The 19,780-nt window shown below is 34.5% G+C and overlaps 1 protein-coding gene across 1 annotated transcript in view; it reads right to left on the bottom strand.

The window, feature by feature from the left end:
- Window positions 1–19,780, bottom strand: part of GYS2 (glycogen synthase 2) — a 60,632-nt gene that overhangs the window by 30,777 nt on the left and 10,075 nt on the right. Inside the window, exons 4-5 of the mRNA XM_052001131.1 lie at window positions 19,413–19,595; window positions 10,815–10,959 (exon numbers count right to left, since the gene is read on the bottom strand). Coding sequence (XP_051857091.1) covers window positions 10,815–10,959; window positions 19,413–19,595 — 328 coding nt within the window. The remainder of the gene's footprint in view (window positions 1–10,814; window positions 10,960–19,412; window positions 19,596–19,780) is intronic.

Raw genomic sequence — 19,780 nt, 5'->3', positions numbered from 1 at the left:
AGACAAATTGTTTATTTTTTTAATATGGGAAAATGGATACTATATGTTTAAGATTCATTTCAACAATAAGTAGCTCAAAAGAAAGACTGGAAGAGTTAAGGTAAAAATAGTAATGATGTTACACACATGAGATGCAGAGGAAGAATAGACACAGAAGCATTAGAGGGGGGAAGAGAGCTCATAGTTCTGAAAACCTGTTCACATCAGGAATGGGTTCAATAGGCAATACTACAAGGGTGGAGAACCCTCCAAAATCTATAAAGAAATAAGGCAAGGGGGATGGAGGGATGGGAGAGTAAAGGGTATGGGAAAAAGATAAGAGAGGGATCCATGGGTAGGGGGAGGTTAAGTAATAGCAAAGCAAGTTATAGAGCATCATTTAATTAAAGAGACAAAAAGGATAGAAAAGATATGTATATGTGGAGGACAGTCTCTAATACTAAAGAATGAGTGTGTTTATATATGTATATATCTATATATGTATACATAAATATATTTTTTCCTAACTGTAGCTTGTTTGGGTATGGTGAAAGAATGAAAATGAGGAAAAATAAATAAAGTGCACAATAGAGAACTAAAGAACAGTTTACAAGGAAGTAAAGAAAAAATGGGCATTCATGAGGATAATTTCTTCTACATACATACATACATATATATGTGTATATATGTACTTTCTTGATCTGGTAATATATATTTTGAATACTACCTGATGTTCTGCTAGGCACATTACAATGTTCTCTTTTGTTTCATTTTTTAGAGGACAAGTTAAAGGAAGTAATAGTAAAACTCTACTAGTGGGGGGCCTCAACCTCTCCCTCTCAAATAAATAAATCTAACCATAAAATAAATCAGAAGGAAGTTAAGGAGGTGAATAAAATTTTAGAAAAACTAGGTATAATAGAAGTCTGGAAAAAATTGAATGGGGATAGAAAGAAATATAACTTTTTCTCAGTAGTACTTGGCACCTACATAAACATTGACCATGTATTAGGGCATAAAAATTTTAATTTTTATTACAATCAAATGCAGAAAGGTAGAAATATTAAATACATCCTTTTAAATCATGTATAATAAAGGATTATAAAAAGAAAAACTTAAAATTAGTTGGAAATTAAATAATCTAATCCTAAAGAATAACAAATCATAGAAACAATCATTTCATTAAAAAGAACAACGAGACATTAAAATTTATAGTATGCAGCTCAAGAAGTTCTTGGGAGATATCTTATATTTCTAAATGCTTCCATGAATAACTCACTATCTGACAATATCTACTAGAAAAACTGAAAAATAGTATGACAGAAATTAGGCACAAACCAACACCAAGATAAGGTCAAAATGGGTACATGATTTAGACATAAAGATACTATAAGCAAATGACAGAAAGAGATAGTTTAACTGTCAGATCTTTGGAGAAAGAAGGAATTTATGATCAAATAAGAAATAGTGAACATTATAAAATGTAAAATGGATATAAAAAGTTTTTGTATAAAAACCCAATGCAACCAAGATTTAGAAGGGAAGCAGAAAGCTGGGAAACAATTTTTATATTGTTTCTGTTTCAGGCTTCATTTCTCAAATAAATAGAGAACTGAATCAAATTTATGAGAATAAAAGACATTTCCCAAATGAGATATGATTAAAGGATATGAACAGTTTTCATATGAAAAAAATTAAAGTTTAAATGCTCTAAATTGCTATTGATAGAGAAATGCAAATTAAAACAACTCTGAGCTACCAGCTTACACCTATCAAATTGGCAATATGACATAAAAAGAAAATAATAAATCTTGGAGACGATGTGGAAAAAATGAGAATACTAATGTGTTGTTGGTGGAGTTGAGAATTGGTCTAACCATTCTGGAGAGCAATTTGGAACTGTGTCCAAAGATCTATAAAAGTCTTCAGACTCTTTGATCCAGGAATACCATTACTAGGTCTGTATCCCAAAGAGTCATAAAGGGGAAAGGACCTACATATACAAGAATATTTATAAAAGTTCTATTTTTTTGTTTGTTTGGCAAAGAATTAGAAATAGTGGGGATGCCATCAATTTGTGGAATGGCTGAAAAAGTTATGGTATACTAATGTCATGGAATACTATTGTGCTGTAAGAAATAATGAGGATAACCTTTGATCCAGCAGTTTATCTTTCAGGCCTGTATCCCAAAGAAATCATAAAAAAACAGCCCTTTTTGTGGTGGAAAAGAACTGGAAACTGAGTGGATGACCATCAGTTGAAGAATGGCTAAATAAATTATGGTATATGAATGTTATATAAAAAATGATCAGCAGGATGATTTCAGAAAGATGTGGGGAGACTTACACAAATTGATGCTAAATGAAGTAGGTAGAACTAAGAGAACACTGCACACAGTAACAACAAGATTATATGATGATCAATTCTGATAAATGAGGCTCTTTTCAACAGCAAGGTGATTCAGGCCAGTCCAATGGTCTTGTAATGAAGAAAGACATTTGCATCCAGAGAGAGGACTGTGGAGACTGAGTGTGGATCACAACACAATATTTTCACTTTTTTGTTGTTGTTTGCTTGCTTTTTGTTTTCTTTCTCATTTTTTTTTCCTTTTTGATATGATTTTTCTTATGCAGCATGATAATTGTAAAAAGATGTATAGAAGAGTTGCATATGTTTAACATATATTGGATTACTTGCCATCTGGGTGGCACAAGGTTTTGCAATGGTGAATACTGAAAACTATCTATGCATGTGTTATGAAATAAAAAAACTTTGTTAAAAAAATTAAATGAGCAGATGAATTTCAGAAAAATCTGTACTTTTATGAACTGATGCTGGCTGAAGTGAACCGAACTAGGAGAACATTGTATATAGTATCAGTGACATTATAAGGTGGCCAATTATGATTGACTTTGCTCTTCTCAGCAGTACAATGATTCAAGGCAAATCCAAAAGATATGTGATGGAAAATGTTATCCACATTCAGAGAAAGAACTGTGGAGAATGCACATTGAAGCATACTATTTCCACTTTCTTTTTGTTTTGTTTTGGTTTTTATTTCTCCTCACTTTTCTTTATTATTCTGATACTTCTTCCATAACATGACTAATGTGGAAATATATTTAACATAATTATACATGTACAAACTATATTAGATTACAGTCTGTCTTGGGAAGGGAGAAGGGAGGAAGAAAATTTTGGAGCTAAAAATCTTACAAAAATGAATATCGAAAACTATCTTTACATGTAATGGAGAGAAATACTATTAAGAGCAAAACACTTTTTTAAATGAGAGAATTCTGGGAAGATGCAGGGTAAGTCAGAAAATTCCAGAATTCTATCTCCCCCATAAACAAAACAAAATAGCTCTTCAGAGTGAACATAGAATGGTTAAAAAAAAAAAAAAGAGAGAGAGAGAGTTGGAGAGAACAGTGATCCTCCAGGGACAACCAGAGAACTTTCAGAAAGATACCAGGATGGAAGTTTGGCTCTTATGAACTAATAAACCCCTCCAAGCTAGTTCCTCTTAAACAACAAATTGTGAGCCTTGAGGCTATCAGAGTTGGGAGATGGATTCTACCCCAACCACTGGAATTTTCATCTCCAGGACAGTGTAGGAAGTTCAGCTTATGAGTTCAGAAGATTGGGAACCTCTACTGATAAGGGATGCTAAGTTCAACTTGTGAAGCCAAGATATCCTGAATGAGAAAGAACCAACATAAATCTGGTGAGTGCAGAAGCAGTGGGCTGGGACCCACTGCCCATGAGAGCTTACAAGAGATCCCAGTCAGAGATGAGAACTGAAGGAAGACCTGAGGCTAGTGGCAACATCTGAGCAGGCAAAGAAAAAAGAGTCTAACCATAGAATGTCTCTTTGTAAATAGAGAAGATTAGGGTTCATGTTGAGAAAGGGATATTGAAGCAAAAATAGTTTCTTCTGGGGAGGATTCTGGGAAGATGGTAAATTGGGTTGGTAAATTTCAAGATCTCCAGATTTCCCCTGCAAAAAGAACAAATTTTTGCCCCAGGGCAAACATGGAGTGATAAAATCAAGAAGACTTGGGGCAGAACTGGTACAACCAAGATCTGAAGAAAGACTCCAGGCTGAGATTACAAACACCTCTAGGCTAGCTCCACAGAAACTTCAAGTGGGGAACTCTGGGGCTAGCTGAGTGTGCCAGAAGCTTCAGCAGGAACTACAGAGACTTTCACCTCCAGACAACTGTGGAATCTGAGTGGGGTAAGACTGAGGGAATGTTGGGTAATCAGGAAAAATTATCCAGTGGGTAAAAATTACCCAGACTCAGCTATGTTGCTGAGACAGTGCCCTGGGGCTGAAGGAACCAGCACCCAATGAATACAAAAGCAGTGGGGCAAGGATTCTGCTGGCTGGAGGCATCTGCTGGAGGAAGGAGCTCTTGGTTTAGAGTTCCAGATCAGAAGGGAGAGCTCTAGTGAAACTAGAGGCACCATCCACCCACTCCAGGATTAGAAGTGCTTACACTAGTACCTCTTAGTAAAAAATAAATAAAATAAACCAGGAAAGAAGAAAAAACACCACCACAGAAACAGGGAAGACCAGGGTTCATATTCAGAGAAGAATACTTAAGTAAAAAAACCTTCTTCTACCCCAAAGAGTAAAGTGAAATGGCTCCCTGCGCAGAGAGAATATATAAAAGAACTCAAAAAAGAATTTTAAAATCAAATGAGAAACACTGAAGAAAAACCTTAAAAATATTAAAACCATCCAAGAAAAACAAGATTATGAAAAAAAATTAATCAACTAGAAAAGGAGATGCAACATCTTAAAGAAGAAATTAACTCTTTGAAAATTAGAATTGGACAAGGGAAAGCCAGTAAAGCTATGAGAGACCAAGAAATAGCAAAACAGATTCTAAAGAATAAAAAAAATCTTCTCCCATTATTTTATTGACCTTCACTGTTTTCTGTTCATTCTTTGTTTTAGAGAGGACCATTGATATCACCAGTGATGTCCTGATTTGTACATGGATTAAATGTTGTCAGCCTCACTATCTCTTCCAAAGTCACCAAAGTCCAGTGGCAAGAAAGAAGTCAAGATGACTGATGATGGCTTGGAATGCAGTGGATGACCTTGGCATCTTAATGCCTGACTAAGCTTTTAGAGCTTCGGGTGCATTCATGGCTATTGGAACAAATTGTTCTCATTCACCCATTCTGCCATGGAAGTCTTCACATGCTAAGGGTGGACATCTACCTAACTCACCAATGAGTTTGAGGCTTGTTGGTTGCTCCTATTTAGCCCCTATTGAAAAAGTTTTGCATGATGCGACCACTAAGTGTTCTGCAGTTTCTTGGAGATTAGACTATAAGTATAATGGGGCAATAGATGGCACAATGGATAGAGTCCAAGACTGGAGTTGGGAAGACCTGAGTTTAAATCTAGCCTCAGACAATTAGTAGCTTCGTGACCTTGGGCCAGTTACTTACTTAATCTTCTTCATCCACTGGAAATGACCCTGAAAAATAGTTGAGATATTCCTCCAACAAGAGGAGATTATCAGCTCCTATTCCATCCCTCTCTGTTCTTCTCACTCACTAAAGTAGACTGCAAGCCTACTTTAAGAATATTAGCCCAGTGAGAGGGTGCTTTAGATTTGCTTCCCTGAAAAAAATTTCTAAATTTTAAATTGTAAATCCCACCTTAGGGGCAAATCTTCCAGCTTTTCAGTACCTCAAAAGATTGGTAAAGTGTACTTCATTGGTAGTTTCATTGAATTTTTATCTAAAATATCACTTCAGTAGAATGTAAGCCCCTCAAAAGTAAGATTTTGTCTTTTTTGTCCCTAGTACCAAGCACACAGTATGTACTTATTAAAAGGTTAATTGCCTGGTATCTCAGATTTCTTTCATTGTGTAGTCCTTCATTCACTCACTTTCACCTGCTGCTGTGGCTGCAACATTAATTCGAGAGTAGGGAAGATTAGAATAAAAATACAAGCACAGCTGAAATATATGAGGTCAAAATTAAGAAGAATGCCCTTGGGGAAGCCTTTCTGGTTTAATGATCAACAAAAATCCATTGACCTTTTTGTGTTATGAATGTTCAAGATTTCACAATCTCAGTCCTAACCTTTCTCTCACTAGTCAGAGGTGAATTTGACTGAAATGTCACTGGTCATAAAGAGTTCAGAATCAAACCTCGAGACTCCATTGGAATAGTAAAGTTCTGATTCTAGTTTTGAGCCATGGTAATTAACACTCATATAGACTTTAAGGTCTGAAAACACTTTACATACAGGAATTCGAAGATTTGTTCTTTCTATTATGCTATGATGTATCTCACATGGATCTGGAAGGAGATTGCTTTGATTGTGTAATAACTCTAAAATTTTTACTCCTTTTTCACTTTTTCAGTATTTATTCATTTTCCAATACTTTCTGGTATTTTATTATTATCCCCAAATTTATTATTACCATAATTATTATCTTGCTATTACGCAATTATCCCTCTGCTTTTTCATATGAGATATGTGGCCAGCCACTTAACTCCAACTATAAAATAGGGATAATATTTCATAAGATTGTCAGGAGGAAGAGGAATGTATATAAAGCAATCGTTCTACCCTTGCATTTCTTTCTCTCCCTCTCTCTATCTCTCCTATTTCCTGTATTCACTTCCTCTCTCCATCTCACTGTCTCTGTCATTGTCTCTGTCTGTCTGTCTTTCTTTCTGTTTCTCTCTCTCTGTATATGTGTTTCTCTATGTCTTAGTGTCTTTTTTTCTTCCATGCAAAAATTATATAGAAAATTGCATAAAATTACATAACTCAAAAACTGCTTTTGTAATCTGATATTTGATCTTTTTTTCAATAGAAACTGCTTTCTGCAAAGTTACCAATGATCCCTTAATTGTCAACTGTGTTGGATTTTTCCTCCTAATCTTTATCCCTCTTGACCTCTTACAGTATTTGTCACTGCTGACTATTCTTTTCTCATGGATATTATTTCTTTTTGGAGTTTTGTGACTGCTCTCTCTTGAGTTTCTTTATACTTGCCTAACCATTTCTTCTATTTCCTTTGCTGGATCATCATTCAAAAGCCACCTCCTAGCTGTGGGTATTTTCCAAGGCCTCTTCTCATCTTTCTCTATAATTCTCTCTCATCTCTCTCTATATACTCACACACTATCCTCAACAACCATGAATTCAATAATTTCTACACAGATGATTCTCAGATCTTTTTTTTTTTTCTAATCCTAATCATTCTTCTAGGCCTTAATCTCACATCACCAATTTCCTATTGGACATTTTAAACTAGATGTTTCATAGGCATATAAAATTCAATTATTCCAAAATAAGAGTAATTCTCTTTTCCCCAGAACTCAATGCTCTTCAGAATTTCCCTTTCTCTTTTGAGGGCATTACCATTCTTCTAGTCATCCAAGTTTATAATCTGAGAGTCATTCTCAACTTCCCACTTTCCCTCACATCACATATCTAATCCATTGCCACATCTAGTTGATTCTCTCTGTTAAACATCTCTCTGGCCTATCCTTTTTCTTCCAGTTAAAAAACAGCCTAGTAGTCCCACTGATTTTCTACAATTACAGATGAAGAAAGGCTTCTTTCACAATCTTTACTATTCTAAGATTCTTTGTTAAGTTATTCAGTCACAGAGTAATGTGTTCATTCAGGAAACATTTACTAAACAACAACAGGGTACAGGGCATTTTTCTAATACCAAAACGTTATCACAGATAACCTTCAAACTAACAGAGGAGATAAGATATGTACACAAATAAATGTAACCTGAGACCAGCTATAGTAAATGTCATAAGTATTGTTAAAACAAAAAGCAAGAGGATTTCATAGGAGGCAAAGCTTACTTTTGACAAAAGTGACAAAGGATTAAGTGGAATTTGAGCTGAGCCTTGAAAGATGGATAAGATTTCAAAAAGATGAGAGTGAGGGGAATGTCTCACAAACAAAAGAAATGAATAAAGAGAGAGCTGTATGTAAAAGTGAAGACTCACTAAGAAGTAAAGCTTAATACCATTTATTTGGAAAGTATGGTACATGTAAAAGAGTAGTCAGAGATATGGTAGGAAAACTTTGGGAGCAAAATTGTGGAGAAGTCATGAAGTTTAAATTTTATGCGGTAGACAGAGAATTATGATTTTTAAGCAGAAGGGTTAACAGTAACAAAAGTACTCTAAGAAGATTAATCTGGAAACAGTATATAGCATGGATGAGAGTGGAAAGGGAAGAGAAAGTAGAGTCATGAAGTCAGTAGATTTAAAAGATTCTGTAATAACCAATGTGAGAGGTGATATGATTGTGAGATGACATATAAGGGGACGATATCCAAAAATGATTGGAAATGAGAGACTGGAATGTAAGAAAGGTAGGTAAGAGAGGTAAGACAAATATGGATAGAGGTAAAAGAAGTAAAGACAGAGATTTGAGACTTGTGCAAAGTTGTAGTAATTGAAACCTATTCATGGAATATGCAGAGAGAAGATAAGACTAAGGACAGAGCTTAAATTTAGGAGTCAAGAGAATAAAGGGGATCTAATTAAGGAAAGAGGAAAGAAATAGTTGGAGAGTCTTAAGGAGAACCAGAGTCACAGAAGTCAAAGGAAGAATTATTTTTAAGAAAAGTACTAGAAACAAATACTATGTGTATTTCTCATAGAGAGAAAAGGGAAATTGTATATTTGGTAATAGGGTAGTCATTGATGAATTTAGAGTAGGTTCAATAATAACAATAATAATGGTATTGATAATTTACATTTTTGTGGTATTTCAAAGTCCTTTTTTTTTTTTTAATACATCATACTATCTAGCATTCAATGGAGCAGAAAAGTGATATCCAGATGAAAGGGCAGCTGAAGAGGAAGAATGTAAGTTCTTTGAGAGTAGAGACTGTCTTGTTCTTTGTATTTGCACATTTTGGGCACATAGAATGTTATTGAAGATGCAAGAACAATACAGTGAAACAACACAGTGAATTGAAGAATGTAGGAGTCAAGTCAATAAGCATTTATTAAATGCATACTCTATGTCAGGTATATGGTGCTAAGCACTAAGGATCCAAAGAAAGTAAAAAAAAAAAAAATTGTCCCTGTTTTCAAAGAGCTTACCTCCTAATGGATGAGGAAACATGCAGTTGATTATATACAAATAAATATGTAGTGACTTAATTAGAGATGAATTCAAAGGAAATTTTTTATTAGCATTAAAAGGGGTCAAGAAAAATTTCTTGAAGAAATCGGGATTTTTAGCTGAAACTTGAAGGATACAAGAAAAGCCAGGAGTCTCAGAGAAAGAGGAAGAACATTCCAGGCATGGAGGGATAGCCAGTGAAAGTGCATGGAGTTGGAAGGAGCAGGACATATTTGAGGAAAAGCAAGGAGATTATTGTCATTGTATTATAGAAATGTGTAGGGGAATAAGGTGTAAGAAGACTGAAAAGTTAAGGAGAAAACAAGAAAAGAGTGTTCTCACAATAATCGACCTATTTTTAAATAGAAATCTTAATTTCCATTTTCAGGTTGAGGTCCAGGCTTAAGTTTTCTTAAATAGAATTTTCTGGTTTAAACTCATTGTGACAATTCACTTTTTATACCATAGATAATTTAATTGTGATTTCTAATCCAATCAAACAATTATTTATTAAGCACCTACTATGTGCCAGACACAGTGTTAAATGTGGGGAGATAATTAATAAAAAGAAAGACAGTTCCTGCCCTCAAAGAGATTATAATGTAAAAGATGGATAAAATTTAATAAAATTTAACAATTTCCATTAAATGCTACAGAAAGCAAGAATTATGTACATGAAATGTGTAACTAAGAAAGATCATCAAAGATCTACTTTCAAAAAGAGATAAGGCAATCACAAAATGAAAATAAGATGTAATAAGAGAGTTCAATTATTGCATTAATATCCTTAAGATATATTTTTTTTAAATAAGAGGAAGGGCTGCAGAGAATAGTGGGCCCTTTCAGAAGGATTTATTGAAAAACATGGATCAAAATTACCCAAAATGAGAAAATGTAGAGATGTGATCTGCATAGGAAGAGAGCACTCACGGAAATGATCTCAGAAATGCATAAAATGTCTAAGTATATATTATTCTATATATGCATAGAGAATAGTATTTTATCTTACTTTATGTGGCATAAAATGGGGCAGTTAGGTGGTGCAGTGTATAGAGTATGAGGTCTAGAATCAGGAAGACCTGAGTTCAAATCCATCCTCAGACTCTAGTTGTGTGACCCTGGGTTTAACTCTGTTTGCTTCATTTTCCTGATCAGTAAAATAGGCTAGAGAAAAAAATGGCAAAGCATTCCAGTATCTTTGCAAGAAACTTCCCAAAACAGGGTAATAAAGAACCATACATGACTGAAATGACTAAACAACCACAACAACAATGATATAAAATGGTATTTTGTATAAATGATCATCTATAATTGAATATATGGATATAAATGAAAGTAATAATGATATTAGTTATGATTATAACTTGAATTCATATTTCAACTTAAATTTTGATTTATCTTCAAAACAATCCTAAGAAGTAAGGATTGCTAATATTTTTATTTTACAGATGAGGAAACAAAGACAGGAAGAGATTAAGTGACCTGGCCAGGGTCACTTAGATAATAAATATCTGAGTCTGGATTTGTATTCTGATCCCTGTGATATCAAACCCAGCATTCCACCCACTGCACCACCTGGCTGCTTCAAGGTAAGAAGTACCATATCATTCTTCCCGGTCCCTCCATGTTTCCACCACTTTATCCATCAACTTCGGAGCCCTATGACAGACCATGTAGATGACAATTACCAGGCTTTCTTTTCAGCATGTGTTCAGCTTCTATGGCAGTGATTTCAGAAACTGTGGTGAACACGTGAGCACAATGAACAGAAGCTCGCTCCATGCAGTATCGATGGTAAATCTGTCTCTCTCCAGCTTCCTTGTCTATATCAAACTGTTAAACAAAATACACACATTTGCCTCTGTTGAACCTCCTACACAGAAGTAGAACAAATCTTTCTCATTGTATTTGTTATTCGAGGCGCTCTGATAAGGCAAAAGTGTCTGTGATGTTTCAAGTCTTATCAGAACCATGAGTAGTAATTTTTAATTCTAGGGGAAAATTTAATTGGGGTGGGGGTGGGAAAGGAGTGGGATTTATAAACCAAGCATCAGACAGGCCTTTTCATGCTGAGAGCTTCAGGAAATAAATCTAAATTGTATGTTGTTTTAGTTTCTATTCCAGCACCGAAAACCAAACTATTAGTGCTAACAGAGCTACATATGAAACGCTCCAGTTTATGGGAAGCTAATGTATTAGCCAATAGATATACTTATCTTACCAAGACAGACTGTTTATTAGCCTGTCCTCCCATCCATCCTTTCCTGGGCATTAGAATAGAGGCCCACTAATAGAGAAAGTTGGATGCCAATCGATAAGCTTCTTGGTAATGGGACCTTAAGTGTAGAATGATGGTCTAGAGTCAGGTGACAGATCAGGAATAGTTGTACCAAGCAATACAAATTGTCTGAGAACCACAAAGCATAGGAATGGTGGTGGACCAAAGGAGAATCAGCTGGATAAAGGGCAACCTCCTAGATGTTGTCACTCTGAGGGGAAGACTCAATTTCCATCCCAGGTGTGAGTGACCCTGAGATTTGTTATATGAGTACGTGACCTGGAAAGTATGATTGAATTAGGAGGGGTCCTCTCAGACTCTAACTATGACCATGTGTAGATGAGATCATTCCGACATAAATAAGTAGCTATGATTAAAAAAAAAAAAAGATGTAGATTGAGCCTGATAACTCAGTTCCCTGGCACACTTTATTATCTTCTAATATGACACTAACTTACTAGCCTGCATCCTTTCTCCCTAACTTGTTTTCTTTCTCATTTCAATCCTTTTAACTTAAATCTTTTAAATAAACTGGTATCAATCTGACTTGAATCATATTTTTTAATTTATTATTATATTAAATTAAATAAATTATAATAAATTAAACAAATTCTTCAGGATTTAAAATCTATCCTTTCTGCTCCTAAGCAAGAACTGTCTTCTTGTATCTCACTGTTCACTTAATCACAGGAATATATTGGCCCTCCTTTATGTAGAATATGGAAGTTATCTGTCTCACATTAAATTGTTATCAAGCTCTATAACCCCCAAACTCGTAAGTAAATAGTGTTTCTTAAGGTATGAAATATGGATAATTGATGATTTAAAGAGATCTTTCAGATGTTTAACATGTAGATTTCTGATATTATTAACATTTTTCATGTATTTATCTCATAATATGAAACTAACATATGGGCATCCAGAGAAATGCCATTTTTCCTCTTCATTCTGATGGCCACCAGCCTCCTTTTTCTTCTCAAAGTCACCCTACATCTACTCCAGCATCCCCACACAACCTCCCCACCAATGCACAAACACATATACACACACACACACACACACACACACACACACACACACACACTCTTCTACTTTTCCCCTTCCTTAGTAATAATTCTTACTCTCTGAAGTCGTAGGTTCACAGACATTCAGAAAGTTATTGAAACAGATTTAATCAGAGAAAAAAAAGAACCTTACTTTTTAGAATGAGATCAAAGATGTTCTCAAAGGTTCAGCAAAATCAGGGTTTCAAACTTGAGGCTTCTAAGCCTATTTTTAAAAATATACTTTGATAACTGTATTTCAATATTATCAGCTTCCTTTGGAATTCTATATATTTTATTTTATGATTTCAAAACATAATTCTGAGAAGAGATTCTTAAGCTTTACCAGGCTTGCAAGAGAGTTTGTAATTAAAAAACCTTTCAGGAACTACAAAAGTTATTTTTTTTTACTTCCTATTTAAATTATTTAACAAAAAATTGAATAATATTAATACTCTGTAATTACTTAGTATATTCATCTCCCATACTTAAAAAAAGAAATTATATTATTTATTTCCCTTGAGATCTTAAACTCTCATAATGTCTGAGGATATTACTCATAAACATTAGATACTAAAATTCAAACTCAGCATAAGAAATAATCATCAATCATATTTCAGAGAAGTAAAATGATTATCCTAAGTTTATGACCTGCATGATCACTTTATGCTTCATTAAATTAATTGTAGAGCATTTTACTATTAGCTATTCATATAGAAATAAATTGCTAGATCCTACTGCTATTTTTTAACTTTCTTGGTAACCTTAAGAGGCTATAAAAAGTAATTGTTTCACTTTTATTTGAGTGGCAGTTCTTTTAAGTGTTAACAATATAAAAAGTTCATATGTCATGGTGGATACTATTAAACTCTTTCACTGCCTTTTTATCACTTTAATAAGGTTCCTTCTATAATTTTGTTATTTTTAAGCTTTGCCTGGTAATGCTAGAAGCTCACAGCCTATTGTAACTACAAAGATTCTCCTTGTTTTGTGGATTAGGAAATAAAAGAAGAGGAAGGTCAAGTTTCTTGTTGAAGATTACATGGCCTGGCAGATACTAAAAATCTACCTTTAAAGTGAAAATAATGTCCCCTGCTCTATGTAATTAATTAAAGAGATATCTAAAGATACCTCTGCCACTTAGAGACTCAGTGAGTAAGTGAGTACAGTTTGTAATGTACTTGGTTCATTGGTACATGTAGGTGGAGAATCAACCTACCATTTTATTCGTTGGGATACATTAGCTGGTGTACATTGGTATACATTCATTGGTATCCAGGGGTCCTCAAACTTTTTAAATAGGGGGCCAGTTCACTGTCCCTCAGACTTTTGGAGAGCCAGATTATAGTAAAAACAAAAACTTTGTTTTGTGGGCCTTTAAATAAAGAAAATTCATAGCTCTGGCTGAGGGGGATAAAAGCCCTCAGCTGCCGCATCTGGCCCACAGGCCCTAGTTTGAGGACCCCTGGTTAAGCTGTTGCTTATAATAAGTTAGTGTTCTTGACTTGATATGTCCTGAATCATAGCTCTTCAGCATTTGAGAGGCTTATTAGAATGTTTCAAATGCAGTTTTATATTATAAAAAATCTTGGACTTATATTAAATAGCAACCAACAATCTGTCTCTACTCCCAATACTACCAACAAGGGCAAGGTTGCTTATCAACATGGGCCATGTAAGTTTTACCCTTCTTCCTTACTCTGAACTGGATTACTGATTTGATTAGAAACATGCTGGTAAGCTAGGTGCAAAGTAGCTCCAGAGTCAAGATCTTTCTGCTCTTTCTGAGTTCAAATTTGACCTCAAATACTTACTTACTGTGGGCAAGGCACTTAACTCTTTGCCTAAGTTTCTCTATCTGTAAAATGGAGAAGGAAATGGCAAACTACTCCAGTATCTTTACCAATAAAACTCCCAAAAAGGGGGTCACAAGAATCAGAGGAAAAAACGAACAACAAATTCAATTATTGAGAAGCAAAGTAGAGTAACAAAAAGAGTCCTAGAAGTCACTGGATTGTGACTCAGAAGAGATGAATTCTAGTTTTTTGCCCTGTCAATGATCAGTCTGTGACCTAGGGTAATCCACCTGTTTAAGGGCCTCAGTTTTTTCTCCATCTTTGAAACAAGTGGCTTGGAATACATGATTTCTCAGCTTACTTCAAGCTCTACTACTCTAAATTCTGTATTGAGAATGACTAATTGGAGCTGGGTTTGAGTGAGTACTTGATCAAGTAAGTATAAAGTAATTATCAGAAAATTTGAGGTGATGATAGCGTGTGAATATTTCAGTGGCTGAGCTGGGCTTCATATAGAAAATAAAGCAGGGATTTCTCCCAAGAACAGTGTAGCAAGGCAAAGCAATATTTAGAAACTAATTGATGCTGAGCTGATGATTGAACTGATAGATATTAGAATCAGAAAAACATGGTGAATAGAAAAGCAAAGGTCTGGCCAGCATCAAAGGCAATATCTGTGCCCTGATTACAGAGGTTAGCAGTCAAGCACCATGATTTAACAAGGTATCTTGGGATTTACTAATTGTGTAGCCTTGGGCAGGTCTGAATCTGAAGTTCTGAAACTCTCCAAATCTGTAAAATGGTGCCAATAAGAATTACACCACCTATATCATAGGATTGATATGAGAAATATGGATTGTTTCTCTTGTGATGAGGCATACAATCCATGGAATAGTTAAGTACCATAATTTAACGAGGGAGTTTGGTACTTATAGGTTATGTGAGCCATTTAAATTTTCTGAGACTCAATTTTCTGATCTGTAAAATGAGTATAGAGTTGGAGTAGATTAAGTTTCTCCTAAGAGCCTTTTCAGCTTTAAATCTATGAATTTGCCAAAAAGGCAGCTTTAGTTTTTACATTTAAAAATTCCTGAGAACTAGAGATAAGTCTGATTGTAATAGTTTTCATCTTACTCATGTATAGTCTTCAAACGAAAGTTGTTTAACTACTTGTTGTAGGGGGTGCACTAGATGGCCTATAAGGTCCATTCCAATTTTGAGAATCCATGACACCAGGAGGAAGTCATAGACTCACAGAGCTGCCCTTGAAGAATTTTCCCCTTCACCCTATTTTCAAATTTTTTTTTTTTTTAAGGTACTATCTTTCCTCATTAGAATATAAGCTTCTCAAGTGAAGGGATTTTTTTTGGTTTTGCTTTACTTTGTATGCTCATAGTGTTTAGCACAGTTCCTGCACATAATAGGTGCTTTATAAATATTTACTTTCTGACTGAGGAAAGGGGTGGTTCTGTTGTTCAGTCATGTCCCACTCTTACATGAGTTCATGGATTTTGTCTTTGCGGTTTTCTTGGCAAAGACACTGGAGTGGTTTGCCATTTCTTTCACTGGTGTACGAGGAAGTGAGATAAACAGGGGTTAAGTGATTTGTCCTGGTTCACATAGCTATCTAGTATCTGAGGCTAAATTTGAACTCAGATCTTCCTAACTCCAAGCTCAATGCTCTAGCTAGTGTGCTACCTGACTGCCTGAGGTGTAATCTTTTATTTAGGCATAAGTATCCTGAAGTTTCTTGGAAGTGGGAAAACAGAATCAAGAGCACTAATGTTTAAAGATTCTTCTACCTCTCCTTCCTCTGAAACAGCACTCACCCCCACTTTTTTATCTGGGAAATCATTTAACTCTATGTATATTCAAGACAATGGATCATAAAAGAAAAAAAAAAGTATGAGTTGCATTTTGGTATAGAGATATTCCTATTCTATGGTTGGGAAGTTCCTATTCTATGATAGACAGCTGAATAAACTGTCCATAGAAGGTAAAGGTGAAAAAATGACCTTCCTCTTCATCTTAACAAATTCACAAGTATGAAGTATCTCTGATAAAAGCCTTATTTCTCAAATATATAGAGAACTAAGTCAAATTTATTAAAATACAAGTTATACCCCAGTTGACAAATACTCAAAGGATAGTTTTCAGACAAAGAAATCAAAGCTATCTACAATCATATGTAAATATGCTCTAAATCACTATTGATCAGAGAAATGCAAATTAAAACAATTCTGAGGTACCACCTCATATCTAGAGAAGTGACTCATATGACAAATAAGGAAAATGTTGAATGTAGGAGGGGATGTTAGAAAACTGGGACACTGATGTAGTGCTGGTAGAGTTGTGAATTGATCCAACTATTCTGGAGAGCAATTTAGTGGTGCACCCAAAAGGCTATAAAACTGTGTATACCTTTTGAACAATACCACTGATAGGTTTATGCTCTAAATATATACAAAAAAGAGGAAAGGAACTATTTGTACAAAAAATTTATAGCAGATCTTAGCTAAGAAATAGAAGGGATGCTCATCAACTGGGGAATGGATTAGCAAGCTGTGGTATGTCATTGTAATAGAATATTATTGTGTTATAAGAAATGACAAACAGGATGATCTCAGAAAAATCTGGACTTACTTGATCTAATGCATGGTTTAATAAACAGAACCAGGAGAACATTGTACAAAGTAGTAGCAATATGTGAATGATTTTAAAGAATTGTGAATGACTTAGCTATTCTCAGCAAAACAAAGATCCAAGACAATCCCAAAGGAATAATAATGAAGTATATTGATAATGTTTGAATATAGATTGAAGCATGCTATTTTTCACTTTTTTTTATTTGAGTATTTTTGTGCAAAATGATTAACATGGAAATGTTTCACATGATTGCACATGAATAACCTCTATCTTTCTTGACATCTCAGGAATGGGAAAGAGAGAGGAAAGAATGGAATTTGGAACTTAAAACTTTAAATAAAAAAAATTTTAATGGAAAAAAATTTCACAAGTGTGCCATAAACTGACAATGCTCCTTTAGATGATATATTTTTATGAAGTGATGTCAATGTCCCTAGGAAGAGACAAATAAACAATTTTAATCAGTTTTGAATACCTCTTAAATAACGTCATTCCTTCAATCTATGCAAAAGTTGAATATTTTTCTTGTGCTTATCTATTATCATATTTTAGTTTGCCTTCCTACCCAACTTAAGTAGGACTATGGAGCTGATTCAGATTCCTTCAAAGGGAAACTAAACAATAAACCACTTGGCCACTATATTTTAAAAGTATATATGTATATCACATGATTTCTTCTATATGTCACCTAAAATAGAATTTAAGCCCATTATAGGAACTTTCATCTTTTGTATCATAGTATTTTTAATTTTCTTATAAATAATGATAGTAATATAAAATAAGCAATATAAAACAAAAAAGGATAAGCTTATTTCCTTTTCCCAAAAGAACAAAAATTATAATATGAATGTCCTTTATTACATCTACATTGAGAAAAACATTTCTGAAGGAGAAGCAATTAAGTAGGTCCAAGGAATACTTTGATTTATAGTTTATTCTTATTATTAATCATACTGTGGATGATTTTAAAAGAAAAAAATGTCTTGTGCCCTTCAGATACTTTGTCTCACACAAACATCAGATATGACAGGTTCATCACAGATCACTGGTTTGACCTTAGTAATCACCTTCTAGAAAGCAGTTAGAAAATTCTCTGAAGACCTGGCTGCCTATCAAATTCCTTAATGAGTATATTTTAAATGAATTCCTTATATTTATCATCTGACCTTTGGGTCTGTTGACCTTTTTTATCCAGGGAAGCTGTCACTAATTGCTTTATGAATGCTAAGTTTTTTTTGTTATAAGCTTTTCTGAATGAAGAATACTTTTGAAATGAAAATGCTACTTATCTGAACATACCCTCATCCACCCAACCCCCAAACACACCTGTGTTCTTTTGCATAGAACTATTCTTAGGATTATCATAAACTATTCGAGTTTGGAGTTCCTCTATTACAACTTCCTTATTTAATAGGTGAGAAAAATCTGTGCATCAGGGAGATGAGATAATTTACCTGGTTTAGCTATTAGAAAATTTGAGATTAGAACCACATAGATCATTATTCTGAAGAACTAAGTAAATATGCAGAAAGGCAAACCATTCAACAGGTCAAGCAAAATGGAAGGATGCCAAATGGAATTACGATGGAAAATGATGTTGTGTTCATGTTTTAAATTGAGTACAAATAAATGTATGACTACTAAGGGATATATGATATGTTCTCTTTGAATTACATTCCAGATTTCAGTATACGCTTCCTTCCATTGCCTACATGTCATATTTATTTCCAGAAGGATTACAAGGACATAACAAATACTGATCCATCATATGAAGTCCCAGTCACTTGTTTATTTAGGATTGGGAGGAGAGAAGGCTCAAACTTAGGCTCAAACCTAGAATCTCGATGCCCAGAGCGTGGATAAAGGTTGTATCACCAGGACAGGTGAAAGAGACAAGCCCTCCAACCAGATCTTGTGTATGCTATATCTCCAAATCATTGGGAGGATACTAGAGTGGTTTCCCTTTCTTTCTCCAGCACTTTTTACAGATAAGGAAACTGAGGCAAACAGTAAAGTGACTTGCATAAATTTATACATACTAAATGTCTGAGGCCACATTTGAACTTAGGAAGAGGAGTTTTTCTGACTCCATGCTCAGCACTTTATTCACTGTGCCACTTAGTTACCCCCATAGCTGCATTATCAATAAAAGTAAGAAACTGAGAACATTCTGTAACATTCTTTCCACTTGTGGGATAATGACATACATCATCACACTCAACACATTACAAAAAATGGGAGAAGCTGAAGACATCCTATAACTGTGGACCCAGAATTCCTCCACAAGTCTTCTAAATACTTCAAATGATTTAAATTGTATGGCCCCAAATGATGTATGCCATGTTTCGCATGCCATTTACTAGATATCTGATTTTCTAGGAGGAGCATGGTTATGAACACTGCTTGTTTAAAAGGTGAGTTCTGAGATCTGATCTCACCAAAATCAGAATCAATCATCCTAATCATTCATCATTAAAAATAACAAAGGAAGAAGAAGAGGAAGAAAGGAACGAGTTATTTTACCTTATCAAGGTGATTGTAGAAATCAGCATTAGCCGCACAGAGGTACCTTCCAAGCAGTGTTGCATGAGTTGTAAATATTGTGGCAATAGGAAGTCTCCTGGCTCTAGAAAGAATTAGTCCAGTTCCTGCCTGCCATTCATGAAAGTGAACAATGACATGTTTACCATCCGCATGGTCAGTCACCTGACACAGAAAGAAAAAATTAATACTTAAAATTTCCAAACATTTTCACATCTATACATTTATATAATTTTATTCATACAAAAACTGTTTTGTAGGTATATACTATATGTATGATCAGAGAATCAGATGTAGGGCTATAAGAAGTCTTTACAGATGAGAAAAAGGAACTTAAAGAGATTAAGTTT

This window comes from Antechinus flavipes, chromosome 5 (genome assembly GCF_016432865.1).
Source record: "Antechinus flavipes isolate AdamAnt ecotype Samford, QLD, Australia chromosome 5, AdamAnt_v2, whole genome shotgun sequence".
NCBI classification, from domain to species: Eukaryota; Metazoa; Chordata; class Mammalia; order Dasyuromorphia; family Dasyuridae; genus Antechinus; species Antechinus flavipes.
Note: the sequence above shows the minus strand (reverse complement) of the source record. Positions and strands in the feature narration are given on the sequence as shown.